The sequence below is a fragment of the Phacochoerus africanus genome, chromosome 11 (assembly GCF_016906955.1).
Source record: "Phacochoerus africanus isolate WHEZ1 chromosome 11, ROS_Pafr_v1, whole genome shotgun sequence".
Taxonomy (NCBI): domain Eukaryota; kingdom Metazoa; phylum Chordata; class Mammalia; order Artiodactyla; family Suidae; genus Phacochoerus; species Phacochoerus africanus.
Window position 1 is genome coordinate 762,581 of NC_062554.1, and position 26,268 is coordinate 788,848.

General features: G+C 61.4%; 3 protein-coding genes and 2 non-coding genes across 8 annotated transcripts in view; 2 read left to right on the forward strand and 3 right to left on the reverse strand.

Annotated features, from left to right (window-relative positions):
• Nucleotides 1-13,427, forward strand: part of DENND2B (DENN domain containing 2B) — a 141,823-nt gene extending 128,396 nt beyond the window's left edge. For all 4 annotated transcript variants that reach the window (XM_047752519.1, XM_047752520.1, XM_047752518.1 and 1 more), the window contains 11 exons: nucleotides 813-922; nucleotides 1,054-1,123; nucleotides 3,649-3,726; nucleotides 4,223-4,363; nucleotides 7,206-7,354; nucleotides 8,913-9,090; nucleotides 9,247-9,288; nucleotides 10,220-10,331; nucleotides 10,982-11,221; nucleotides 12,220-12,306; nucleotides 12,724-13,427. In XM_047752519.1, the coding sequence (XP_047608475.1) occupies nucleotides 813-922; nucleotides 1,054-1,123; nucleotides 3,649-3,726; nucleotides 4,223-4,363; nucleotides 7,206-7,354; nucleotides 8,913-9,090; nucleotides 9,247-9,288; nucleotides 10,220-10,331; nucleotides 10,982-11,221; nucleotides 12,220-12,306; nucleotides 12,724-12,758 (1,242 nt within the window). In that variant the 3' untranslated portion in view covers nucleotides 12,759-13,427. The remainder of the gene's footprint in view (nucleotides 1-812; nucleotides 923-1,053; nucleotides 1,124-3,648; nucleotides 3,727-4,222; nucleotides 4,364-7,205; nucleotides 7,355-8,912; nucleotides 9,091-9,246; nucleotides 9,289-10,219; nucleotides 10,332-10,981; nucleotides 11,222-12,219; nucleotides 12,307-12,723) is intronic.
• Nucleotides 13,428-18,600: 5,173 nt separating this feature from the next.
• RPL27A (ribosomal protein L27a) lies at nucleotides 18,601-21,454 on the reverse strand. The gene is made up of 5 exons (XM_047753358.1): nucleotides 21,229-21,454; nucleotides 20,824-20,887; nucleotides 20,366-20,441; nucleotides 19,670-19,844; nucleotides 18,601-18,773 (listed from the first exon to the last, which is right to left on the reverse strand). The coding sequence occupies exons 1-5, from the start codon at nucleotides 21,229-21,231 to the stop codon at nucleotides 18,645-18,647; spliced, it is 447 nt and encodes a 148-aa protein (XP_047609314.1). The 5' UTR covers nucleotides 21,232-21,454; the 3' UTR covers nucleotides 18,601-18,644.
• On the reverse strand, nucleotides 18,882-19,015 carry LOC125112269 (small nucleolar RNA SNORA3/SNORA45 family). The gene has a single exon (XR_007131067.1). It is a non-coding gene; the product is annotated as a small nucleolar RNA SNORA3/SNORA45 family (small nucleolar RNA).
• On the reverse strand, nucleotides 20,072-20,205 carry LOC125112268 (small nucleolar RNA SNORA3/SNORA45 family). The gene has a single exon (XR_007131066.1). It is a non-coding gene; the product is annotated as a small nucleolar RNA SNORA3/SNORA45 family (small nucleolar RNA).
• An 844-nt stretch (nucleotides 21,455-22,298) lies between the features above and the next one.
• Nucleotides 22,299-26,268, forward strand: part of TRIM66 (tripartite motif containing 66) — a 61,130-nt gene continuing 57,160 nt past the window's right edge. Inside the window, 2 exon segments of the mRNA XM_047753359.1 lie at nucleotides 22,299-23,509; nucleotides 23,635-23,858. Coding sequence (XP_047609315.1) covers nucleotides 23,388-23,509; nucleotides 23,635-23,858 — 346 coding nt within the window. The 5' untranslated portion in view covers nucleotides 22,299-23,387.

Genomic DNA, 26,268 nt, shown 5'->3' on the forward strand with positions numbered 1-26,268 from the left:
CCCGCCGGCGTCCCGCTGCGGGGCCCTGCACGCGGCCCGGCCGGAGGTCGCGGGTTTGGGCCGGCCATTCTCCGGAGGGGGCCGGCGGGAAGCGCCCCCGGTGCGCCTAGAGTAAGACCCAGGTTGTTGCCGAGGACGTGGAGGGTCCCGGGTGGGGCCACCAGCAGCCCCCCCCCCCAACCCTGGACCCCATAACCGCTGAATTGACACCCAGCTCTCCTGCTCTATGGTCCCCTGGCCAACGTGTGCACTTCAGCGACACGAGGGCACTGACGGCTCCGTGGTCCCGTCGAGGACCTTGCCGTCACCCCGGGCAGCGCCCGCCCTTTCTCTCTGCCGTCGCCTCTGCCAGGAATCTTCTTCAGCCTGCACTTGGCTGCTGGCGCTTTCTCATTCCTCCTTCTCTGCTCGGATGGTACCTTTTGCAGGAGATCTTTCCAGAAACTCTAAAGTAGTCCCCCACCCCCCACCCCCCGCCGCCGTTAGCTCTGTCATGTCGCTGTGTCTGTGTCCTTGGCTCCCCCCCCCACCTCAGATTGCGTCGTTGTGGCTTATCGGCTCTGCCGACCACGGTGTACAAGGCCAGGGGCCTCAGCCGCCTCTCTTTCTGCTGGTGGCTCTGCGTGTGGCATCCTGCCAGGCGCCACATGGAAGGTGCTGGTTTGAACTTTCTGTGGCATGTAGGGAACGAGGACACAACCCACAGCCAGACGCTGCTATGAGCGCTGGTAGCCGGGGCTGGTGCAGGTCCCCCCCGCTCCTGCCCAGGTTCCGTGTCCTCTTAGTTCTCCCCGTGTCCCTCTTCCTTGCAGCTGGACCGACCCACCAAGCAGATGCGGGAGGCTGAGGAGCGGCTCAAGGCCATACCCCAGTTCTGCTTCCCCGACGCCAAGGACTGGCTCCCCGTGTCTGAGTACAGCAGGTACCCCTGCCCCAGAGCAGTGGAGAGCTGCGGGGCTCAGCCCGGTCCCTCCCGGGGACACGGTCCCGCTGCTTGGGGGCTGTTTCCCGGCTCCCCCGAGCCTTGGCTGATGCCACTTCTCCCTGTTCCAGTGAGACTTTTTCTTTCATGCTGACGGGGGAGGACGGCAGCAGACGCTTTGGCTACTGCAGGCGTTTACTGGTGAGTGGGTCCCGGGTCCCGGGCACTGGGCCGCGCAGTGGGTGGGCTTAACCTGGGCTTGTAGGACCTCCTAGGATCTCTTTTGTGTGTTTCCTGGGACTGGCCCGTGCACGCACACACACGTGTACAGACACGCCCACACACGCCCACACACCCGCCTGCGCACACACGCACACATGGTGTGCCTGGGGTGGCAGGACTTCACGTGGCCCCCTCGGGTTGGCCCCGGGATCTAAAAGCTCTGCAGTAGGAGGAGGGCAGGTCACCTGGGTGTTTAGCTTCTCTGTTTTTTATCTTTCCACGCATTTCCTGGGGCTCAGGGGCCCTGGGCGCTGACCCCGGGCACGTGTGCAGCAGCCTGGGCCGGGGCACGGCCTTCCTCACCCGCACCTGCCAGCCTGATGCGCGGCCCCGTCTTTGTGCTCTGGTGGGGCTGGGCCGAGCAGGGGCAGAGCAGTTGCCTTGTGGGGGGTTCCGGCAGAGATGCTCTCAACTCACGCAGAAGTGGGGTTTGAAAACAGAAGCCATGTCGGAGGGAGAGAAGCGCCACCTCCTCCCTGCTGTGGGGCTGGGAAAGGGACGACAGAAAGAAAGGCCTGTCACCCATGGCCGGCCGGGGCTCCCCGGAGGAGTCGTGGGCAGGGTTGCTGGCCGGGCGTCAGGTTCCCAGGTGTCTGGGGGAGAAGAGGCAGGTGAGGGGATCCTAGGCAGGGTGACGTGTAGCGGGGACTCCAGGTGACGGATTCCCGGCCACGCGTTGGTTGGTGCCTTCAGAAACACGTGCCCTACACCTGCTGAGCGCAGGCAGCTGCCGAGGGCACGGGCGCTGAGTCAGCTTGAAGGGAACCGGACAGTCCGGTGAAGGAGGGTGGGCTTTCGATAGAGGGCGACGGCAAAGGGCATGAACAGTTGTGTTGGGCCTCTTCGTGCTTCAGGCTAAATGCTTTCATAGGTCATTCTCTTCATCCCTCGTAACAGCCCGTGAGGTGTTACTGTGCCTGTTCTGCAGATTAAGGAACAGGCTCAGAGGTGGGGTGACTTGCGGGGCAGAGCCAGCACCCACTCCAAGGCCGCTAACACCTCTGGCACTCGCGGATCACCCAAAAGTGTCGTCTGGGAGGAGGGCTGTTTGGATGCGGGATGGTCAGCGAGGGCGGGCTCGGGGGGATGCTGAGCGGCAGAGGTGCGGGGCGCGACTGGCTCACCTGGGCCCGCAGGGAGCGCGCCAAGGCGCCGTTGCAGGAGCAGAGCTGGAGCAGAGCTGCTGCTTTGCAGTGGGCCTGGCTCCCTGGGGAGGAGCACGTTTGTCCTGGCGTGCTGGGAGAGGGCCTGGGCTGGGACCCTGCCAGGGGCTGGCACCAGCTCGGCATTCCTGCAGATTGGACGCAGCGATTCTAACCCAAATCCCACATACTTGATTTAATCACTTGGGGCTTTAGGGGAGGCGGGGGGAGGGAAAGAGAGAGGAGTGAGTTTCAGGCCTAATATGGACAAAACCAGATTCTGCCTCCTCTTTAGATCTGTGACGTGTGGCCAGCAGGTTTGGAGGCTGGAGTAGCCCATCTGCATTTGCTTAGCGGTCTGCACGCGGGGCCGCACCTGCCACTCTGCTCCCGCCGGCTGGGCCCTGCCAGGCCCGCCAGGCCTCTGAGCCAGAGGCAGCCACGGAGCCCTGCCAGCCCCTGGCTGGAGAAGCAGACGCTCCCGAGGATGCCCTCCAGCCTGCCTCTGGGGGCTCCAGGCCTGGGGAGCTCTGGTGCACCTCTCCCCCAGCCGCCGCCTCTTCAGCGCCCCCTTCACTCTGTCCCCTCTGCTCTAGACCTGCCTGTCCCGGGCTCCTGTCCCTTCCTTTCCGTCAGAAAGTGCTTTAGAGGTGATACGGCCAGAGGCCTTGTGCCATGACTTCTAAATACGTGACCTTGGGCAGCGGCTTAATCGTTGTGAACTTAGTTTCCTCGTGAATAAAGTGAGGATGATAACGCCCGTCTGACCAGCTCTGGGAAAGCACCAAGCCCAGGACGCGAGACGGTCAACAGCCAACAGCTAGCAGTTTGCCTTCTTGGAATGCGGGTGGGTCAGGGGGAGAACAGCCGAGAGGGGGCACGTTCTGTAGGGTGTCTGTTGGCGGGGCACTGACGACGGCCTGGCCTGCTCCTAAGGGTGTACGCCACCTTCCTGTCGCTTCCTCGGGGGCCCCAGGGACTCAGGGCCGTAAATCCACAGATCACCCACAGCCTCTACCAAACTGCCGCATCCGCTGCCAGCCCCATCAGCATCCTCCTGGAGGAAGGGGGGAGCCTGGCACCTCGGGCTGAGGGCCCAGCAGAGGCCAGAGCCCTGCCCCGGGGAGCGGCAGCCTCCCCTGGGGGCCTGGTTGAGCAGAGGTTTGGAAGAGGCCCGGCGTCTCCTCTCAGTAGCAGAGAGGCGCTTGGTCCTTGGTTCCCAAGGAAAAGAAGCCACATGAAGTGATCCCGCCTTCTCTGTGTCTGTGTCTGTGTCTCGTCCTCGTCCTCGTGCTGGCCCAGCCAAGTGGGAAGGGGCCCCGGCTGCCAGAGGTTTACTGTGTCATCAGCCGCCTCGGCTGCTTCGGCCTGTTTTCCAAGGTAAGAGGGCTCAGCCCCCTTCCGCCCGCCCCTCCCCGCTGCCGGCCGCCAGGACGGTCCGTGGGCAGCCAGATGGGGAAACCGTGCCTGTGGGGCGGGGCGGGGGGGCGGTGTGAGAGGGCAGGTGAACCCTCTGACTCCCGCCCGTCTGCCAGCTCCCGCCCCAGCATTGCCTGCCCGCCGATGTCACAGCCCCCCAGGCCGTGGGCGGAGCCACAGTCCTTGGGGACAGAGGCCCCTGGGGAGGCCAAGGGCCCAGGAAGCCCCTCTCAAGGCATGTCCTTGGTCCAGCTGCTCAGCTCTCAGGGGCCAGGGCCGGGCCCGGACGGGGAGTAGAGCCGCCCCCCGTGGCCAGGCCCTGGCAGGAGCAGGGTGAGACGCTCCTGGCAAGACCGTCCCCCGAGCCCCAGCTTTGGCCCCGGGGCTGGCCTGGTGCTGGGCCGCCCTCTTCTCTGCCCTGACCGCCTTCCTCCCCGGGTGCTGGCGGCGGGCGCAGGTCCTGGACGAGGTGGAGCGCCGGCGGGGCGTCTCGGCGGCGCTGGTCTACCCCTTCATGAGGAGCCTCATGGAGTCGCCCTTCCCCGCCCCCGGGAAGACCATCAGAGTGAAGACTTTCCTGCCGGGCGCTGGCAACGAGGTAGGGCCTCTGCCTCGCTGCTCTCCCTGCTCCGCACGCGGCACTCAAGGTGCACGTGCGGGGCCCCGAGCCCTTGGGCGACCTGCTGGCCCCCGTCGGCTGTGGGCAGGTGTCTGCGGCGTCTCTGCTCGCGGACCCCGGGCCAGAGGCGTCACGGTGAGGAGGGCCCAGCTCAGTTCTCGTGGACGGGAGGCTGGGGATAGACCGACGCCAAACACGCCACACAGAAGGAGGAAACCTCGGGATGCGTCAGGTGCCTGGGAAGCACAGCCGCGTGCGCGTGTGACGCGGTGGCTGCTCGACTTGGGGGCTGGGGCCGCACCTCTGAGGAGGGAGCTTGTGACCGGGGACCCGGAGTGAACGGAGTCATGCAGAGGCAGAGGGAGGAGGGTCCAGGCAAGAGAGGAGAGGCCGGGCCGCAGGGGTTGCAGGCTGGGCGGGAGCGGGAAGGCGAGTGCCCGGCAGGGGCCTGAAGACGGCCGGCATGGACGGGGCCGGGGCCGGGGCCGGGCAGCGGGGCCGAGCCTAGGGGCCTTGGAGTGTGTCTGAAGCAGGGTTAAAGATCGGAGGTCTGACTCTAAAAGCGCCCGGGCTGCCGTGTAGCTGTGGGGCTGGAGGGAGACCGGCTGGGCTGCTGGTGCCGGGGTGCGTACGGGCCAGAGGTCCCAGGCGCCGGGATCTGGGTGTGGAGGAAGGATGAGCAGTAGCTGATCTCAGGGGTGCTGGGGGTTAGGGTCGACAGCATGCGGTGTTTGGTGGGAAATAGGGAAAGGCACTAGGGGACTGAAGGCCAGTTCCAGCCTCCGGCTGGAGCAGCAGGGTAGCTGCCAGAGCACCTGAAGGAGAGCGGGCTTCTCAAGGGGAGCAGCATGCTCCTCCACGCCTGACGCCTAAGATGCCTGAGGGTCGCCACGGGGGAGGTGTGCAGCGGCAGACAGTGTAGACGAGATGCCACCAGGCAGGTGTGCGGTGGCCGACAGTGTCGATGTGTGACAGAAGGGGTCCTGCGGGCGTTGGCTCTCGGGGGGAGCGGAGCAGGCAGGAGGACCAGGGCGGCTGTGGCTGGGGGCCCAGGAACGGAGTCTGCAGAGGGGAGGGGTGACCAGGAGCCGTGGGATGAGGGGATGGAGGTGCCTTGACCGGGGTGACTGCCACGAAGGTGGGTGGTCAGGGCCGAGGAGCCTGCGTGGCGCGCTTAGACGTCGTGGGGCTGGGAGGGTGAGACGGAGTTTGGCTGGGGGGGGGGCAGGTGCAGAGGGCAGGTGGTGAAGGTGGTTGCTGGGCGCTGCTGGTTGCGGCCAGCAGACGGCCGGGTGGAGGCAGCCCAGGCTCCACGGACAGATGGACGGACGGATGGACAGAGTGGCTCTGACGGTGGGGAAGGGCCGTGTGGCCTGGGGCTTCTCGACGCTCACCTCGTGGCCTCGGCTTCCTGACGGTGGAGGAAGTTGTGCTCTGGGAGCGGGAGGTGGGCGCTGGGTTTGAGGAGAGGGAAGAGGAATGAGATGCGCTGTTGCGGGGAGCAGAGACCCCTCTTGGAGGGACGTTCTGCCTCGCGCGTGGCCTGGGCGCCCAGCAGCAGCCCGGAGGCAGGCCTGCAGGACGGCCGCTTGCTGTCTCCACCGCGCCCGCACTGTTTCCTGACCCTGGGCCCTGCTGCTTGCCGCCTAGAAGACCCTTCCCTTCCCCTTCCCGCCAGGCTCAGTGTCTGGTGCTGAGCGGCTGCCGCGACCCCACGTTAACCCCACCCCAGAGGGCTCGGCGCCCTTGGTAGTTGTCCTGTTATCGTCCCTTTTCTGTCCTGCCACCAGGTCCCCTCAGCTCCACGGGAGGGCGGGACGACTGGAATGAGACCCAGGTCCCGAGCCACCTGTGCTCACTCCCTGGAGGAGCCCGCACCCTGGGGTGCTGGGGAGGGCACGTGCTGCAGCGCTGGTGTCGGGCCAGCAGGACCTCAGGAGGGGCTGTGGGAGCCTCGATGGGGCTGCCTCTGGGGCAGGTGCAGAGGCCCTGGGTGACTGGCGTGGTGTCCCTCCGGCCAGTGGCTGGGCATGCTCATAGCGGGCAGGAGAGTGTAAGAGGACTTCTAAAGAAAGGTCCTGAGGGCGCCTGGGGCCAGTTTTGCTGCCTCCGTGGGACCCGGCTCCTGAGTTGCGACTTGGTCCCTCGCTTGTTTAGACGGAGGGCAGATGCGATAGCTCGTGGGCCTAGAGGGGGAGGCCGTTTCCTCCCCTTCTCAGGAGGCCCAGGCTTCCCCGCTGCCCTACACACCCAGGAGCCAGCGGGGAGGCGAGGCGGCCCCAGGGTAGCAGCCCCCCAGCTCTCACACCGGGGGTCCATTGTCCTTCCACCTTCATGACGGCCCCTGGGAAGTGGCCCTTTGCACCACAGCTGCGACCTTGGAGTGGCCTTGAAGCCTCCCCGGGGGAAGATGGCCAGGTCTGGCCCTGATAAAGACGGGCCCGGCTTCCTGGCAGAGTGCGGGCCTAGCGGGCCCTCCCCGTGTTGGCCTCGTCCCTGGCTCAGGGACTGGCTCAGCTGATGCAGGGAGGCCAGAGGAGCCTCTGGAAGGAACCTTTGGGGCGGGGTGGCCTCAGGGACTCCAGCCTCGTCTCTGCAGAGATGGGCCAGCCGGTTCTGCGGGGGTGGGGGTGGGGCAGGGGCAGGGCCGGGCCTTTGGCAGGGAGACGGGGGGCGCCGCTCTCCCCAGGCCCTTCCTTCTGCGGGGGGGCCCGAGGGAGGAGACTGGGGGCAGGTTAGAGGCCTGGAGGGGAAGCCGCTGCGGGGGGCCTCGCGGAGGCCCGGCGGCCCGCCTTCAGCTGCGCTGCCCCGGCGGCGGCAGGTGCTGGAGCTGCGGCGGCCCACGGACTCGCGGCTGGAGCACGTGGACTTCGAGTGCCTCTTCACCTGCCTGAGTGTGCGCCAGCTCATCCGCGTCTTCGCCTCGCTGCTGCTGGAGCGCCGCGTCATCTTCATCGCCGACAAGCTCAGGTAGCGGCCGCGGCGGCGGCGGCGGCGGCGGCGGCGGGAGGGAGGCGGCGGCCTTCGTCGTCTTCGAGCGCGGAGCGCGGGCGCCGAGGGAGAGGGGAGCAGACGCGGGCAGACGGCGGTGGCAGGAGCGGGCTCGACAGCGCACAGGACGGCGGGGTTGGAGCCCCGGGAGGGACCCGTAGGCCGAATGGGTCCCGGCGTGCCGGGGGTAGGGGGTGGGGGGCAGGGAAGAGCCCGCGGGCCTCTGGCGCCGGCGGGTCCCTGGCAGGGGAGGCAGGGCCGGCTCCGAAGGGGGCCGAACTCCCGGGAGAGCCCCGTGAGGGCCAAGGGCAGTGCCTGGGCGCGGGCGTGAGGGTGGCGCCTGCAGAAGGGAGCTGACTGGAGGCCCGGGCGCCCCTGCGTTGGTGGAGAAGGTGGAGGCGGGGCGGGGAGAGGGGCACAGCCACACCGGGAAAGGCTGGACAGCGGGGCAGGGGCTGGCTTAGGGGGAAAAGCACACGAATGGATCACACGTCTTGGTCTGGAAGGTCAGCCCTTAGGAGGCGGAGGAGTTCCCCACGCCACGATGTGCTTGTGGCCGTGGCGGCGGTGGGCGCGTGCGTGGCAGAGATGTCACTGAAAGTGAGGGGACCTGGAAGAGCCAGGGGTTCGAGAGAGGGTCCGCTTGGGCTGCAGCCCGGGGGGCTTACAAACAGCAGCAGCTTGTCACAGTTCTGGAGGCTGCGAGGCCCAGAACGAGGTGCCAGCAGTCTGAGCATCCGGTCAGCCTCCGACGCCCCCAGCAGCCCTGGACCCTGAGGTCTTGCCCTGGGCCCCACGCGCCCCGTCCCGCTGCCACTCTGTCCCCACCCCGGCCCGGCGCCGGCCTGGGGTCTCGGGAGGAGGTGCTTAGAGGAGCAGAGAGGCAGCCCTGGGGGGACTCAGGCCCGGACCGGGCTCAGGCAGCCCAGCAGCCCATGTTCCTCCGGTCACGTTTTGGGTTTCCCACAAGTCCTCTGTCCCTCTGGCCCAGTTCCGAGGTCCATGTGGGAGGCAGGTGTGCAAGCGCACACACATGCGCACATGCACGCGCAGGCTCCTGCCGCGCTCCTGACGACAGCGGACGTGCCTGCTCCGCGGAGACCTCCCTCCCGTGTCCCCTGGCCGTCCTGAGGCGCAGGAGGCTCCTCTGGGTCAGGAGAGGGCTGACCCTACCGACCTGGGAGGAGCGATGGGGGCGGAAGAACGGTGCCCGCCTCGCGCCGTCACCGCGGTTCCAGTTAGAGGAGGAACGGGCGGGGCAGAGCCGCGGAAGGGACGGGCGGGTGACAGGCCAGCCCCGAGCGGCGGCCCAGCGTCAGGGGCGGGGCTGATGAGATGGCCCCAGGAGCTGCGATGGACCCTGCCCGGCTCAGCCTGGCGTTTGGGTGCCTTCGCGCTGCTTCCGGGCAGAGCAGTGGAGGGCAGCCCTGCCGTCTCTGAGCACCCGCGCAGCGGGGAGGTGGGGGCTCCCCCGGCGGCAGGGCCGGACCCAGGCCCGGGAGCTTTCACGTGAGGGGCCGGCCTGTCCGTTTCCCAGCACCCTGTCCAGCTGCTCCCACGCGGTGGTGGCCTTGCTGTACCCCTTCTCCTGGCAGCACACCTTCATCCCCGTGCTCCCGGCCTCCATGATTGACATCGTCTGCTGCCCCACCCCCTTCCTGGTCGGCCTGCTCTCCAGCTCCCTCCCCAAGCTGAAGGAGCTGCCTGTGGAGGAGGTGGGCCCCCGGGGGCGCCAGCGGGGACGAGGGTGGAGGACGGAAGGCCCCGGAGGGATGGGGCAGACAGGGGCTGCTGGTCGCCGGTCCTTCCTCCTGGGGCGGGCCCTGCAGGGGCTCCCACCCTGAGCCGCTGCCCGCGTGATTCTCTCCCAGGCGCTGATGGTGAACCTGGGGTCGGACCGATTCATCCGACAGGTAAGAGCAGGACGCCGCACAGCACAGCCTGTCCTGGGGCGGGTGCCGTTTGCCGCAGGGCCCCGCCGCTGCCACACAGGCACCTGCTGAGCTCTCGGGGTTCCACGTGCAGGGAGCAGGCGGGGGCGGGAGGAGCTGGTCCGAGCCGTGGTGACCTGGCGGGATCTGCCGTTCTGCTCCGCGGCGTCAGCTCTGGAGGGCAGTGTGGGCTGTGAAGGACGAGGCCTGCAAGTCGGAAGACCGGCCCTCTGCCGCCTTTGAGACGCACGGCCTTGGGCAGGCCCTGAACTCTGAGCTAGTTCTCATCTCGAGAGAGAGCGCGCGCGCGGTGGTGGCACCGGCCTTGAAGTGCTGCCAGAGGATCCCCCGTGACACAGAGAATGCCATGGAGCGGAAGGGTTTTGGTTCCTGTCGACGCCAGAACCTGTGTTAGATGGAGACACTCCTGGCTCCGTAAAGGAGCACAACCCATGCCGAAGCCGCTGGGCACATGGGCTGCTGTTCAGCCCCGCCAGGGCCACCCCTCCTGGGTCCCGACCCTGAGCCAGAACAGAGATGGGAACACAGCCCCTCCTCCTGCCTGAGACCCAGGCTGGGCCACGGTCCCCGCAGCCAGCACGGGCCTGGGCAGGAGCCGCAGCCCTGCGCAGCGCGGGCCACCTGCCGCACCTCGTGGTCTGTGTGACCTCGGACGAGTGTCTGGACCACTCTCTGTGCCCGGCTTCTCCTCTTCAAGCGAGGCTGCCCATGGTACCCGGGCCACGGACTGCTCCTGAGGGTCCCGGGTTTGGGAGCTTCCACGCGCTGCGGGCACAACCAGCAGACAAGACAGTGTCGGGGGTGCCAGAGAGGGAAACGAGCTGCTGCGCCGAGCTCCTCAGGCGGGGCTGGCACAAGGCGAGGGCTCAGGCGGCTCTTCCCTCCCGGGCAGATGGATGACGAGGACACGCTGTTACCCAGGAAGTTGCAGGCGGCCCTGGAGCAGGCCCTCGAGAGGAAGAACGAGCTGATCTCCCAGGACTCTGACAGCGACTCCGAGGACGGTGAGTGGGCTCACCCAGGCGGGAGTCGGCGCTGGGCCCTGTGTCTGCAGACCAGATGCTTCTGGCCGCCACCGCCGCTCCAGATGCAGGACTGCGGGGCCTCTTTTAGCGGGAATCCTCTCGCCCCCCCCTTCGCCGGTGGCTCGGGGCATCGTGGTCTGACGAGGTCCGAGGGAGAGCAGGCTTGTGTTTCATCCGAGGGACTTCAGAACCTCACTCCTGGGGCTGCTTCGGGGGCGGCCCCTGCTGCAGAGCGACCCTCTGAGATGAATCCCTCGAGCTCAGGACGTTTGGGAAGAAAAACCCAGCCACACTGACTCTGGCTGCCCCCAGGACACGCGTCAGCGCCCCCTCTCAGGAGCTGGAGGGAGCTCCCTCTTCCCAGGAGCCAGGGGAGCACGGAGGGTCCTGGGTGCGGGGAGGGCGCTCTGGTCTCTGATGGCCACTCATGCAGCGGCCGCGGCCAGCTTCCCCTGCCACAGCGAGTCTCTGACCTCCTGGCTTGTGGGCTGGTTCCAAACAAGCCCAGGAGCACCAGAGCCCCAGGGTCAGGAACAGGAGTCCTGCTCGGGAGAGGAGACGCCAGCGGGAGGCTGGGATGGCCGGCCCGGGCCCCGAACGAACCCCAGAGGGCCTCCCTCCTCCCGCAGAGTGCCACACCCTCAACGGGCTGGTGTCGGAGGTGTTCATCCGGTTCTTCGTGGAGGCCGTGGGGCACTACTCCCTCTTCCTGACCCAGACGGAGAAGGGCGAGAGGGCCTTTCAGCGAGAGGCCTTCCGCAAGTCTGTGGCCTCCAAGAGCATCCGCCGCTTTCTCGAAGTTTTCATGGAGTCTCAGATGTTTGCCGGCTTCATCCAAGACAGGGAGCTGAGAAAGTGTCGGGCAAAGGGTAAGGCCAGCCGAGCCTGGACCGGGCTTCCATCTGGAGGCTCCCGGCTGTCAGCCAGGGCCTCCCGCCACCCCCTCCGTCCTGACAGAGGCTGCCAGGGGCACCTTCCCCACCTGCCCGGTAAATGCCTTTGCGAGCTGGGGCACAGGCTGGAGCCGTGCGGCCAGGGTGGGGCTTGGCTCCCCCCTGCTCTCCACCCCCCCACCCCCGTCCTTCTTGGGAGAAAAGGACCAGGCTGCCGTTGTTGAGGGAGCTCTGGAGTCCAGGGCTGGGGAGCCCTTGGAGCGAGCCGAGCGGGCTCTGTCTGAGGCTGGGCGTCTGCCTCCGGAGCCCCGGTCCTCCCGTTTCTGTGACTCATCAGCTCCACTCTTTCCAGGGGCTTCTTCATCCCAGCAGGACCTTTCTGTCTCACCTCAGGGTTCCTGTTTCTTCTGCCCACTGATCTGCCCATTCAGGGGAACAGATCTTGTGAAGCACCACGGTAGAGGGTCTAAAAGGAACTGCAGCAGTTTCCTCTGCGGCGCAGCAGGTTAAGGACCTGGCGTTGTCTCTGTAGTGGCTCAGGTCACTGCTGAGGTGCAGGTTCAGTCCCTGGCCCGGTACAGTGGGCTAAGGATCTGGTGTTGCTACAGCTGCGGCTGGGATGGGATCCCTGGCCTGGAAACTCCCACGTGCTGTGGGTGCGGCCAGAGGCAAAAGAAGGACCTGGAAAAGGTGTCCATCCGGGGGCAGCTCTGGCCCAAGGCGGGGCGTCCTCACCATCACGCAGCCGGGGCGGGGAGCCAGGGCCCCTCGTCCTCAGCGCTGGGCCCCAGGGAGCTGTCCCCGGGGGCGTGACGAGCCAGGCTGAATCCCGAGGCGGCGCCCCCCTCAGTTACAGGCACAGCCCGTCGGGGCCGCTCCTGGAGATGGGTGCCCGCGGTCCCCCTCCAGGCCTCCTCTCCGCTCTTCCTCCAGTGACTCTCCTCTGCCCTGTTGCCGTTCCCCCTCTCCCCCAGGCCTCTTTGAGCAGCGAGTGGAGCAGTACCTGGAGGAGCTCCCGGACACCGAGCAGAGCGGGATGAACAAGTTTCTGCGAGGTCTGGGTAAGCGGCCCGGTCGCCCAACCGGCCGAGGTGCAGCGCGGAGGGCGGGGCTGGGGGCTGGCGCCGCCCGCGAGTCCAGGCCCACGCGCGGCGGGGTCGGCTTCGGCCGGAGGAGCCGCGGCGGCCGGAGCAGCGGCGCCCTCAGAACGTGCTCTCAAAAGCCCACTCCCGTCCGGGAGCTCAGCCAGCTGAATCTCGGTCTCAGCCTGTCTCGCTGGACGGGAGAACTGAGCCCAGAGACGGGAAGCGGCTTCTTGATGAACACGCACCAGGGCCGCCACCCAGCTCTGGCGAGGTCCCGGTAACCCGGGGTCAGGCCTCGCTGGAAGCCAGTCTTGCTCACCCTCCTGCCCACGGAGGGCCAGGCTGTCGGAAGAGGGGTCGAAACATTCCCATTCTCTCTCTCTCTGCCCGCAGGCAACAAGATGAAGTTCCTCCACAAGAAGAATTAAGCTCTTGCCGGCGCCTCGCGGAGCCCGGGGCGGGGGCGGGGGGCTGTGGCGGCTGCGCCCCCACAGGCCCCGCCCGGCCAGCCCACCTCTGCCTTCACAGAATCCCAGGATACTGTTTGTAAATAATCTGCTGTAAGCCTTCGTACCTGTTTCTGTAGCCAGCAGAGAGCATCCGGTAAATATTTGGACATCCCCCAGGGCCGGTGCCTTCCCGCCCTGCCCGAGCATGGACGCCGTGTCGCTGGGTGCTGGCGACTGGCCCATTACGTGCAGCGGACTGTCTCAGCAGAACCACTGACCTTCCCGGGAGCCGCCCGCCTGCCTGCCCGCGGCCCCTGCTGCCAGTCTCGGGCCCGGACAGCAGATGCTGTCTTGTCATGTACAGGACTTTGTTTCAAAAGAACTGAAGAGTATCTGTGTTTTCCCAGCAGTCCCTCGCCCCGACCCTGTTTCCCAGAGGCCAAGGCCAGTCGGTCCCCGGCTCTCGGGCCTGGCCTTCTCTGGCTGCACCCACCTTGGCGATGGTCAGTGAGTCATGGAAGCCCAGCCCCCGGCCCGGCCCAGCCCGGCCCGGCCTCCGCTCTGTGGTGGCCATGATGCGGTACAGGGCACCCTCCTTCCCACATCTGCGGGTGTTCTCAATAAACAGCAGAGGTGTTTGGGCCCAGAGCCCCATGCGTCCTTGTCGTCCTTATCTAGAGCTCCCTCTCCAGGGGCTGGGCTGAGGTCAGCCCGTTAGGAGTGAAACACCTCCGTGCAGGAGTTGCGCACTCGGCTAAGGTTAAGGGGCCTGTGTCACGGGGGTCACCGAGTCCTCCGGCCTGAGCTGTGACTGGAGGCATCGTTCTAGCTCCGCCTCCCTCTTCCACAGCCACCAGCTGAGCTTGCGTGTCTCCAGGGATGGAAAGGATGCTCAGTGCCCCTTGGCTCCGCCGCTGGTTGGAGCCCTTAAAGGCATCATAGGTGTCCTGACCTTGGAGGAGAAGCCCAGCTGAAGCCAACACCGGGCGTGCTCAGAGCCCCGGCCCGCTGCCCTGGCTCTTGCACGCCCCTCTGTTAGTAGGTTTTCCCCACTGGCACCCTGGCTGTGCACACAGAAAACCCTGCTCTGTCCCTTGGAGAAGCAGGGTGGGGATACGGGTGGCTCAGGCCTTCCACCCACCCACGGCCTTGGCAGAGCAGAGACCTCAGCAGTACCCTGGATGAGGCACTGAGCTGGAATTCTCTTCGTCGGTACTGGCTTTGTGCCTGGCAGGACGTGAACCAGTGTTCCTGTCCTGCCCTGGCCTAGTTGTCACACAGGAGACGGTCCCTCCTTCCCCCCCCTCCACGGAGGCCTGGCCATGATTTGAGGTCGCCACCTGCCTCAGAGAAGCAGGTACAGAGAGGGTCTGTCTGCGTTGAGAAGGAGCCTCTTACGTGGTTGGCTTTGGCAGGGACGGAGGCCTCATCTCGCTGGGTTTCCAGCTGAGGTGGAGAGACGACTGCTTGGAACCACACAGTCCGCAGCGGGGCCTTGTTCCCTCGTCACTTGCCACTTGAATCAGCCTGGGCTTTGCGGCCGTCACAAAGGTGGATTCCTTAATAAAACAGCACTTTTCTAAAAGGTGCTGTTTTCTTCCTCCTTTCCTCTCCCTCTTTTTTTGTCAGCCTTTTGAGGGCCGCACTTGCAGCACATGGAAGGTCACAGGCTTGGGGTCCAATCAGAGCTGCAGCTGCCAGCACACACCACGGCCACAGCAAGTCGGGATCCAAACCTCACCTGCGACCTACACCACAGCTCATGGCATCACTGGATCCTCAACCCACTGAGCAAGGCAGGGACGGATCCCAGTTGGGTTTGTTAGCCCTGAGCCACGATGGGAACTAACCTCTTTCTCTTTTAACGTGGTTCCAAAGAAACCCCACACAGGTGATCAGTTCACAAAATATACAGGTGTGAATGATCATTTCTGTAAATTCTGTAGTTTTATGTAGCTTTAAAGTGCAGTGCATTTTAACCCTAGGGGTTCTTTTCTCCTGCGGTCACAGCTCTCATCTCAACCTAGAGAACCAATACTGGCACAGAATGGCTTGGAACGGGCTGCAAGGGACCGCACAGTGACTGCTCTGGGCAAGACACCAAAGTCTCAGCTGGAAGGTAAAGGAGGGCGTGTCCAGGGGGCCTGGCTTGGGGCTGACAAAAAGTGTTCAGTGTCTTTCCCAGTTCTGTTTTCACACGATCTCTGGACCCCTAAACAGATGGTTCTCGAGCCTAGCAGATCCAATGCTCTTTTTGTATAGCAAATACGGTAACTCCCCCTTTACTATCCTGAAATGAAAGGACTAGATCATATGACCTACCTAAACCTGTCTTAACTGTAATATAAAAGGGGAGAAATAAAGAATGTTTTGAATTAACAGCTCAGCTTCTGCTAATTAGGTATAAACCACTGCTAAGAGTTTTCTGAAATGAACAATTTTTGGCAATACTCTGAACAACACGGAGGGTCCCTTTGTAAACAATAGTAGGAATCCGGGAAAACGGAGAGGTACGTGAAAACTGCAAAAAAAAAAAAATTTTTTTTTTGGATTTTGATTGTAAAATTAAGGTAGGTTCTGGTGAAGCTGGATTCTTCTGTGTTGGTTCGAATCCACCCATGCGTTCCGCAGGGCCCAGCATTCCTGGATGTTCCGGGGACGGGAGTGCTCCCACTGAAAACAAGCGTCCTCAGACGCTCGTGCCTGGTGACTACCCCGGGCCAGTGCGCGGGGCAAGGCGCTGCTCCAGTCTACACCGCGTGCACCGACGTCCCATTGCCCAGGTGCGTCAGCCCCCCGCCCAGCCGGGGTTCGCTGCGGCCACCTCTGCGCCATGACAGCTCCTGAAATGCTCGGCGCTCTGGGGAATGAGGCGGGGGAGTCGGGGCCCCACGGAAATTATTTATAATCACAGCTCAGTTTAAGCTGCTGCAAATAAGACCTCTGGCTTCACAGACTTTAAACCCGCCTTGTTCCCCAAACGCCTGACGCATAAGGGTGCTTAAAAGGCCCTGGTGGGAGTTCCCGCTGGGGCGCAGGTTGGGGGCCGTCGCCGCCGCCGCCCCGGGTGGCGGGGAAAGAACACGTGCCTATTCACCCGCCTTTTCACATGCACGTCACATGACCGTGGCCACCTAGCTCCAGCGGTAGCAGCGCGCAGGCGCCGCCCCCGCCTCGGAAGCCCACGAGGCGGCCCCGGGGGGTGATTCCGGACTTGCCACGCGCGGAACGGCATCTTCAGTTCGACTTCTCGAGCCCCGGGTGCGCCAACGGCAGCGGGCACCCGGTCCGGGCCGAGCTCTGGGAGCGCCCGCCCCGCGCGCAGGGGCCGCGCCTCCCGCTCTGCGCGCGGCGCCCGCGGGCGGGGCCGGTCAGAGCGGCGCCGGAACCAGAACCTCACGCCCCCGGAAGTGGCTCCCGGAGCCGCGGTCGCGGGGGAGGCGGGGGCGCGCACGCGCGCGGCCGGCTGCCGACGTAACGGGCGGCGGCGTAGCTTGCAGGGGACGGAGCCGTTCATCTTGATTTTCAGTTACTCTAAGGGGCACGTGAAGCAAAGATTGAAGACACGGAGTTGAGGGGCTTCTGACCAAGCTCTGCTCCCCCTGTGGAGGCGCCGCATCCACACGCCCCGCTCGGCCAGTGGGCTCGGTGCCCACCCACCCGACAGGCTGGTCGAAGCTTGGCGGTCTCCTAACGGGCACCTTTCGCTCTCAGCGGAAGGAGAAACTGAGAACGCAAGGGCTACCTTTGGTCCCGGAACACAAACCAAGCGGTCACGTGGCCTTCGTTAATCTCGGACCATGAACGGTTTGGCTTCTCCGCGGTCACCCAGCCTTGCTTTGGCAGCGTTAGCACCTTGAGCGGCATCCCAGCTCTGCCCAGCGATCAGCTGCGGGTACCGAGCGCGCCAGCCAGAACACACCGGCTGGCGTGGACGGTCAGCCCTGCACTTCCGGAGCCTGGCGATGGGATGGCACAGCAGGGCATCTGTCCTGCTTACGTCGGCTGTGCCGGCGCCCCGCACACTCAGCAGGTGCAGCAGCACCTCCGCGGAGGGCGGGGATCAGCAGTCTCCCTTCCCGCTTCAGGAACTAATGCTAACAACGCCCTCCTGGCCATGAAACGACCCCTGACCACATAGCCTCACCCCACTTCAGTGACCAAGTCCTGTCTGTCGAGTTTTCTAAATGCCACTGCTCATTCGGGCCACCTCCAGCCTCCCACTGTAGCCTAAGCTCTACCTCCCGCCCGCCGGGCCGGGCTTCGGATCCTCCGCGGGCTCCTCGCCTACATTCCACCGCCCAACTCGCCCGTCTTCCCAGATTCAGTTTTCTCGACTCCCTCTTTCTCTGCTTAGACTACTCTCCCATTGACTGCATCGCCAAGGTCCACCGCCTTGTCTGCTCCCGCTCACAGACTGGCTACTGAGCCAGCTTTCTTACTTCACCCAGTCCTCAAGTGGGTAGGTAGCTTTACCTGCATGCAAAGACAGGACAATGAGACGAAGCCCAAGTCCCACAGCTGCTAGCTCTGGGTCGCGACTGCCCACCCGTCCCTGCAGCTCGCGAGATCTACACATGCCTGTACCTTCACCCTGGCAGGAACCAAGAGTCTGGTGTCTCACTACCTGCTGGAGACCCCCGTCTCAGGCTCCATATTCTAAGTCCTCTCAAAGACATTGCGGGAAAACCCACTTTTATCTTTTTCTATCAGCACCAGTTTGGGGAGGATGTAAATAATGCAGTTTTTAGTTTACCCAACGGAGCGCCTCCCTAACCCTTTACCTCTCCCAGTATTATCGGTTTGATCATTGCCAGTATCCTCCAGTGCTGACAGGTTATCCTGTCAGTTCTCAGCCCGCTGACGATCCCACAGAACCCACAGAACAATACTGAAGCCACCCTTCAGCAAACCAACCCAGACTGTTAGTAGGCTTTAAGTGTCCATCTTAGTTAACTAGTTCTTTGGTTGAGGTTCTAACCTAAAAGTTTTATTTTGGGTCAAAAAAAGTTCCTAACAGTGGGGGGGCAGGGGCGGGAAGTAAAGCTATAGCAGATTATAATTTAGGAGTTCTAAGAGGGTCCCATCTGCATAAATTTTGGCTTTGCCTCCTTGGTTTTGTAGGCGATACAAACTTTGGAAAACTCAATTCTGGTTTCTGGTCTTCGGCATTTCCCAAATTTTTCTACTACAAACTTCAGACTGGAAGGAAGATCATTAGCATTTCAAGACTCCTATCACAGGGATCCAGAAGCCCTGACAAATGCTTTTTAGAATTCAAATTCTGATGTGTAAAAGCCCTCGTCTAGAATTCAGATTGCTGAGCAGCACTGCCAAGACTCTAGATCATGACCAGATGGTTTGGTCTGAAGCGCGGAAGCCAGGCGCAAGAACCTCGGATTGAGGAAATAAAACCACTTCTAACCCCATGGCCTGTTGCTTCCAACGTGACCCAACGAAGTCTTGCGAAGATCGTGCCTGATCAGAACCGAGTTTTCCCTTTGAGCTCCATGGAACAACAGTTAAGGGAACGTCTGTTCCTTATTTGTTGCAAGTTCAGAGCATACAATGCCAACAGGCCTTTTATCTCTATCACACACACATGATCAACAGGTTACCACTCGCTTTACACATGAAAAGGCTCGTATTAGGTAACCGGCCAAGGCCTCAGCACTGGTGCTCTCTCCCATTCCTTCTTTGGAGAGTTACGCACACAAGAGGCCAGGTTCTCACACCCTCACTCCCAGAACCTGGTAGGTGGGTTCCTGCTGTACTGGGAAGGAGGCAGAGGGGCCAAAGAACCTACACTCAGACTACAAGAGAAAAGCACTTGTCAACATTTAATGAGTTTCCCACCATGTGGTTTCAAGCTACCAGGACACAGGCCCCCCCAACACCCTTAATCTTCTCTTCAGCTCGTCTGCTGAAAAATTTGGCCTTCACGATGACAGGCTGCTTTGGGAGCTTTCCCTTCCCCAGAACTTTGTAGTAACCCTGCAAGAACAGAGAAAAGGGTTTATGACGCACCGTGACAGCCACCGACTCTGTGATGGGTACGAAGAAAGACGCCTGCCAACCCACTCCATCCAGGAGGCGGCAGGGGCATGTTTCTGATCTGGGCACTCCCGGGGGCACTGACTGCCCTCGCCAGTGAATCGAGACCAGCAGATTCTCTGCGAGGACAAGGACCTCGGGCACCAGGACAAGGACTGTCGGGATGGGACTCTGGTCTCGGGCAAAGCTCAACTCTCTTTCCAGCAAGGCTCCAAGTCCTGGTCATCAACATCGCTCAGAGAATGTCAAGCACGCAAAAAGGAGAATTTTAAACCTACCGGAAGCCCCCGCAAGGTTCGGACTACCTCCATACCCCTGGGGGTTTAAGGCCGACACAAGGGCCAGAACGCCCAAAGCTTTTCAAAAATGCTTCTTTGGAAGGAAGGGAGGGGAAATCTCTTCAGATAATGTAGGGCCTTGAATAATGACTGAACACATTCGGGGTTTATTCTGCGAAGAAAGACAGAAGGATCCAGATCTGTGCCTCAGGCAGGCTGGTGTAAAGAGACCAGAGGCGGCTCACCGCCTTTACCACCAGTGGTGCAGCTGAGAAACCCACACCGTCCGGGGCGCTGACAGGAACAAGATCAATGACTGGAAAAACACTCAAGTGAAAATGAAGTAAAAGGCCAAGCAAGTGGAAGGATTACTCTTCGAATGTTTTGCGTGAGTCATAACTGAACAACAGCTCAACTTGGAACAGTGATTCACCTGTGGCAATTCCACCAAAAGGTAGAACAGGTAGCTGGGTATAGACTTGATGTGGGAGATCAAGCAGGTTTGTTTGTTTGGTTTTTTTGAGAGGCAAGGGCCCATTTAAGGTTCCACCTACTTACCGATCGCACCACGTCAATGATAGGAGCAGCTCCGGTCTTGTTCTTGGCAGCATTTATCCGTGTCTGCTCACTGACCAAGGTCCACAATTTATCGAGGTTGACAGTTGGGCAGAAGCTCTGGTTCCTCTTTAAGTGGTAATGCCTCATACCAACTTTCCCAAAGTATCCCGGGTGACTGTGAAGCGAAAGCAACCATTTTCACAACCTCACTCTAATTAAAAAGCTATGTTCATCATCTTTGTGGGTCATCTCCGCACACAACCACAAACAGTGCAGGTTGTCCAGTGATGCGGAGAGTACCACAGTAGGTACGTCACTCGTTTCTGCAAGAGAGGTCTCCAAACAAATAGGGAAAACACTATCCCATTAATTTGCGGACCTACGTGGATAAGTCAATTCGATGCATGTCACTAACCTGGTGACTGGCTGTGCCACAGGGGGCACACACAGCCAGTGAATAAGCTCAGCGGTTACTCTTCGAGGACTCTAGCACACTGAGGCAACAGCGGATACCCAAGCGTGACTCTAGCCTCGAGTTCTCAGTTCCCATGAAATGTCCACAGGATAAAAAGCCAACAAGAAGCAAGTTCTGCAAGTAGTCAAGAGCTTGCTTCCCATTACAGACGTTCTCAGCCACCCCCTGCCCCGACACCCGCGGTTTGCAGTACCGTGAGAGCACACGCTAACAACACTCACTATTTGTCGAAGTTGATCCTGTGGTGATGCATGCCACCCGCGTTGCCCCGGCCTCCTGGGTGCTTCCGGTGTTTGCCTGCAGGAGCACACAGCTACATGGCCAACGGTCTCCTCCGAACTCTTGCAAGAGCACGCCCGTGCTCCTGTGCCTTTGCTTAGGCTGTTAGCAACGGGCGACACTATCCCTTCTAGGCTCCAGGTGAAACACTGCGAAGCAAGGCTTCCCGTCGCAACACTAACGCGGTAACAACTGGCCTTCAACCAATTCAAGACTGAGCCCCGCTCAATTTGCAGGCCCCCAAATGATATAAAATCCTCTCAAAGCGGAGGGTTTTCAGAGAAAAGGCCAGCGGCTAACGATCAAGTTCGACGGGGCTCCACCGCACAAAGCTTAACCCACCTAAGCTCATCTGCCAGGGACAGCCCGAGGCCGGCCAGGTCGGGAAAGCGGCACTTACCGATGCGGCCGTGGCCGTGGCTCACGTGGCCGCGGAGTTTCCGGGTCTTCCTTAGTCTGGACGGCTGTGTGGGAAAAGGTGCTCGGGGTGAGGCCCTGGGAGGTGGGGCGGGGGCCACGCTTGCCAGCCTGGGAAGGGGCTGGGGCGGGGGTCTGCTCTGCGGCGCCGTCAGCGAAGCTGAGGTCACCGCCTGGTCCTCATCAGGGAGGCGCCCGGGTCCGCGTGTCTCAGGAATCCGGACTCCGGGACGAACACGCGGCCCCAGGCTCCCCGCCCCGCCCCGGCCGCCCCGGCCCGGCGGCCGGCCATGAACGGCCTGGAGGATGAGGCCAACGGCGGGAGCAGGGGAGCAAAGCTCTCGGCCTAGGGTAGCAACCACCCGGACGGACCAGGAGAATCACCTACCATGTCGGCGGCCGCGACGCAAAAGGAAGGCCTCGGCAAAGTCTCGCGAGCTATCGGGCCCAGGGGCGGAGCCAACGCCTCACTTCCGGCTCGGGGGGCGGGGCCTGCGAGGGCGCGGATCTCGCGCGGTTACAGGTCTTGCCGTTTTCGCATCCGGGGGTTGAGCTCGCCGTCGCAGAGCTGTTCCGGGGGCGGCGGCGGGGCCGGGACGGCGGGGCCGGGAGCCCTGCGCGGTGCAGTGAGTGCGCTGGCGCTCGGAGGCTGAGCTGTGCCGCCGGGGGCGGGGCTTGAGGGCTGTGGTGCGCGCCGCGGGCCGGAAAGCCGCCGGGGCCGCCGGCCTCAGCTCCAGGCCGACCGCCGCAGCCCTGAGCAGTCCCGCGGGTCTCGCTCTGATTTTGGTGGCTGGCTCGGGCCGGGCGTAGCGGCCGCTTGGCTTGTCCCCTGGCCGCGTGAGGAGCCACTTTTGGCCTTGGGTGCCCACCCGGGTCCTCACCCCGCGGCATGTGGAGCGTCCCAGGTCAGGGGTAGTCGGAGCTGTGGCCGCCAGCCTGCACCACGGCCGCAGCAAGGCCGGTCTTTAACCCGCTGAGCGGGCCCAGGGGCCGAACCCGCGTCCTCATGGACGCCAGTCGGGTTCGTTAGCCTCGCTCTGGTCCTTTTAAGCTCCGTTTTTGATATCTCGCCCACCTCTCGGTCTTCCTCGCTCCTTCGCCCTTGTGCCTGGTCCTCGCCTTGTCCTCGCTTTGAACAGCCTCAGTTCAGGGACCTCTGCGCTTGCTTGCGTTAAGGTCCTGTATTCTCCAGACCCTGTAGATTTTCCGCCGCTCTCTTGTAATTTTCACTGGCACCTACTTGGCACGCCTGTGAGCCGCTCCTCTTCTGGACAGAGAACCCCCGCTCAGTCTGGACCCAAAGTGAGCGTCCCCTCTTGGAAAACTCTGACCCATCCGGTCACGGTTGCTCACATGCCCCCACTGGGCCACCTCAAAAATCTAGGGCATGGCTCTTAGAGAATTCTTGATCTGCGTTTGTCTTTCCTGCTGGACCAAATTCCTCAAAGACTGGAGGATTATTTTCTTTTTATCCATGTACTCCCAGCTCCTGGCATGTAGTACATGTTCAACAAATGATCGTTAACTGAATGAATGCACCTCCCTTTCTAAAGTGGAGGGGGCACCCTTCCTGTGTTAAGTCTCAGCCAGTGTTCAGGATCACAATCCATCAGTTAGTCTGTGTGTGTGTGTGTGTGGTTTCTGTGCCTTGTTCTGTAAAGCTAAAATACTGCTTAGCTAAAACATCCTAAATTCTCCCTGTCTCTCTTTCCTACCCTTGCTCCTTCCTTTTCAGCCAAGTTCACCCAAAGAACAGTCAACAAATCCTGTGCATTTGCTAGTTTCCTGTTCATCGTTTAATCCATCACAGTCTAGCCCTCAGTCCCATTATTGTAATTAAAGTGCTCCTACCAAAGTCATCAATTAACCAAACTCCAAACTGAATGGACTCTTCTCCATAGCACTGGTAGTCTGTTATGTCTTAACCCATTTGACTTGTTTTTCTAGAGCACCTCTTGCATTCTTCCTACCAGTCTTCCTTTCAGGTTCTTCTGCCTTTGTCCACCGTTTAACTGTTGGCATTCTTCAGCCGTCTGTGCTTGCCCCTGTTAAGGTTTCGTAGTATGCGGTCTCTCCGGCGAGCTCATCTTGGGTGGCTTCCGTCTTCATCTGTGTTGCTGACTCCACAGTCGTATTCACTTAATTGCGGGCTAGTTTCCCTCCGACACTCCGAGGGATGTCAGGGAGACGAAAAAAAACTATCCTGAGCATCCTTTTCTCTAACACGCTGTCACCAAGTCCTTTTTTAGCCCTCTTGGCACTCCTTCGTGAAGGCCCTTCTCACATCGCTTCTCTGGGGTTCAGCGCCCTCCTGTGATCACCCTGCCTGCACTCCCACCTCCAACCCCTCCGTCCTTCACACCTCTGCCAGGTTCCTCTTCCCCAGCCACCTCGTGCTTTCACTTACTTCATCAACAAGTTCAGGAGCCCCCGACTGGCCCCAGAGAACAGCGCAGACTCCCCTCCACTTCTTCCCGACACAGGTTTTCTACTGCAGCCAAACTTGGGCCATCCCTGCTGCCCTTCCTCCGTGTGGTCCCGTTTCTCATGCCGGCTGTACTCCCCTTCCTGACCAGAAGTCCTGAAGCTTCCTCTTCTTCTTCAGAGACCCACCTTATCCCCTCCCAGTGCCCAGCGATAATAGCTGAACACAGGCTGCAGTTTCCAGAGTGCGTGTGCCTCGGGGGTCCGCGCCCCCAGCCCCGGGTGCAGGGCACCGAGGCCCAGCAGGTTGCCTGGCTGCCAGGCGGCAGGGCTGCTGAGACAGAGCCGGGCCTGGTCTCTGTCCCTCCAGGTCTCCTGCCCTTTCCTCAGTGACCACACGCCCTCTGACCTCGCAGCGCTGGGGCCTTCATTGGGCCTGGAGCCCTTCGTCCCATGCTGCCTGTCGCCAGCAGAAAGAGGGGCCTGGGGCGTCGGGGGCAAGGCCTGAGAAGAGGTCACCCTCCATCCGGCATCAGGAGCGGCCTGTGCGTGCGCGAGCCGTGAGCGGAGCTCCCTGGACACGGCCCCGAGGAGGTGAGCCGGGCAGAGCGTGGGCAAGGAAAGGTCACCACCCCCGGTGTCCAGCACGGAGGGGCTGCAGCCAGGACTGGGGCTGCGGGGGCCGGAGGCCGGGGCTCTGCTGCAGGGGCGTCGGCCGGCTGGCTTCTCGGCTCGTGGGCCCGTCCTCTGCCAACCAGCGCCCCGCGTCGGGTTCTGGGCTCTCCTGACCTTCGTCTCCTCGGCGGTTTGACCTCGGGCCGGGGAAGCGCCCTGGACGGCTGTCTGCCCCGGCTTTCCGCGCAGCCCCTCTGCTTCACTGGGCAGCCACGTGGCTGGGAGCGAAGCTCCGTGGGCCTGGTCGGGGCGGTCGGCTTCCCCCCGTCAGCGGCTCTGAGCGGGCGGGCGAGCAAGTTAAGCGGGTCCTCCCTCTGCAGAGGTGAGCAGGGGCCGCCGTGAGGCTCCGGGTGACCCGTCCTGCCTGCTGTGGTCCTGGACGGCACCTCCGAGGGCCGTGCTCTCAGTGACATCTCTTCTGAAGTAGAGGGTGTGCCTGTGGCATCTCAGCCCTCTGGGCGCCCCCAGGGAGTCAGGTCCTCAGCGGACACCCATGCCACCAGCGGACGCGGGTGGGTGTGAGCGCGCTGAGCTTTCTGCTCCCCCGGGGCCCTCTCCCGGTGGCCTTGTGCTCACACTCCCTTGCTCTCCTCTCCAGGTCCCTGAGTCACCAGCTGTCCTGCAGCAGCAGCAGCACCACAGTGTCCCCCGGGCTTGTTTTCTTGCCGTCCGTCCTCAGATGTGGGCACTTGGAAATAGCACGTTGCTTTCCTTTTCAAGTGGAGGATGGTTAGTTTAAGATAAGAAGAGTCAGGATGTCTTTTCTAAGCGGGAATTTGAGAAAAACTCAGAAAGCCAGATTTATTTCAGAAAGAATTTTAGGAGTCATGCGTAATAGAAAAGACAGTAAAGTATTAAAAAAAAATTTTGAAAAAAAAAAAATGGAGACGTCTCAGGTCATCGTGCCCTGCTGTGCTGCTTTCGTGTCTGGATGGGACCTTCCGGTGTCCCTGCATGTGGAGACACAGCTGTCTGCAGAGCCGTGGCATGCAAACCCCTTTGTATTCTGCTTTTCATTTAGGATCGTTGTATTTTTCTGTGCCACTACCCAGCGTTCGTGATGATTCTTCTTAACCGCCAGCCCAAGAATCCTTTATCTTAAGTGTGTACTGTAATTTCCTCAGCTCTTTTCTCATTTCTTTTCGTGTGTTGTTCTCATTGTGTTCTTTGCTGTTGGAGAAAATGATGCGGTGAACATTTGTGTATATATAGCTTTTTCCTTCTCCTGTTGAATAACTTGTCTGGGTTAAATTCCCAAGAGTGAGATTGCTGTGTTATAGGGTGTGAACATTTTTATGATTCATTTTATGTTGCTATATATATATATATATATATACACATTTTTTAAATGAATGGATTGTATCAGTTTATGCACCAGCAGCATGTATAGTTTCCAATTTCAACTACACCAGACTTAGGGAGTTTTTTGTTCGTTTTGTTTTTGCGTTTGTCAGTAGTTTTTAATATATAGCAATATGGACCACACAGCATTTTTTTTTTTCAGTATAAAGTAAAAATAATGTAATTCAAGGACTAGGAGGCCTTCCTTTCTGTACTGGATAGAAACATCTCACAGTGCTACGTGGCAAGTGCATTTCTTGCAGCTTTGTTGGAAGCCAGAATGGAAAACCTTGCTGCCGCTAAACTCAGAATAGCAAGATGTGAGACGTGCCAGGATCTTTGAGAGCAGTTTATCCAAGAGCACAGCAAGGAGGGGCTTACATACTTGGGTTTTAATTTAATTTCACCTGATACGATTAGCAGCAAGAACACAGGAACTTGCGCTCCTTTCCTACCTCGTTTCCACTAATGATCTTGAACAAAGGTCGTATTCTCGTTGAGTCTTAGTTTTCTTGTCGACATAATGAAAAAATTCCGAGGTTCATTTGCTCATTTTAGAAGTGTTTATTGAGACGATGTGGTGTTCCGGCGGCGTGTGTGCTGCCTAGAAGATGCTCTGTTCCGGCAGCGTGTGTGTGCACACACACGACAGTGAGAGAAGGAACCTCATGGCAAACAAGAAAGACAGAGTCCTATCCTAGGACTGAGTCTAAAACAGTGAACAAGGGACCAAGTAAAGAGTCAGTCATATCCCGCATGGCCTAGCGGGGAGGAGGTACTCTCTCGTTACCTGGTGTCTCTCTCCTTTTTCCCCAAAAATGTGTGCTTTTTGGGAATTTGTTCTGTGCCACCCATACAAATGATCTTTCTGACATTGCTCCCAGCGTGGCGCGGAGCGGCCTGCCCTGGCATCCCTTGGCGAGGTTAAAGACGCCCAGCGAATGTCTGCCTCCTCTCACTTTGGGGGGCGGGTGTCAAAGAAAGCGGC

Bases quoted from the DNA above. Each gene is read 5' to 3' on its own strand.
- RPL27A (XM_047753358.1), bottom strand. The intron at 19,845-20,365 runs GTGAGTGTTGTT...TTCGCTTCACAG, and splicing joins AGGATCAACTTCGACAAATA to TCACCCGGGATACTTTGGGA. The intron at 18,774-19,669 runs GTAAGTAGGTGG...CTGTTCTTGCAG, and splicing joins TCATTGACGTGGTGCGATCG to GGTTACTACAAAGTTCTGGG.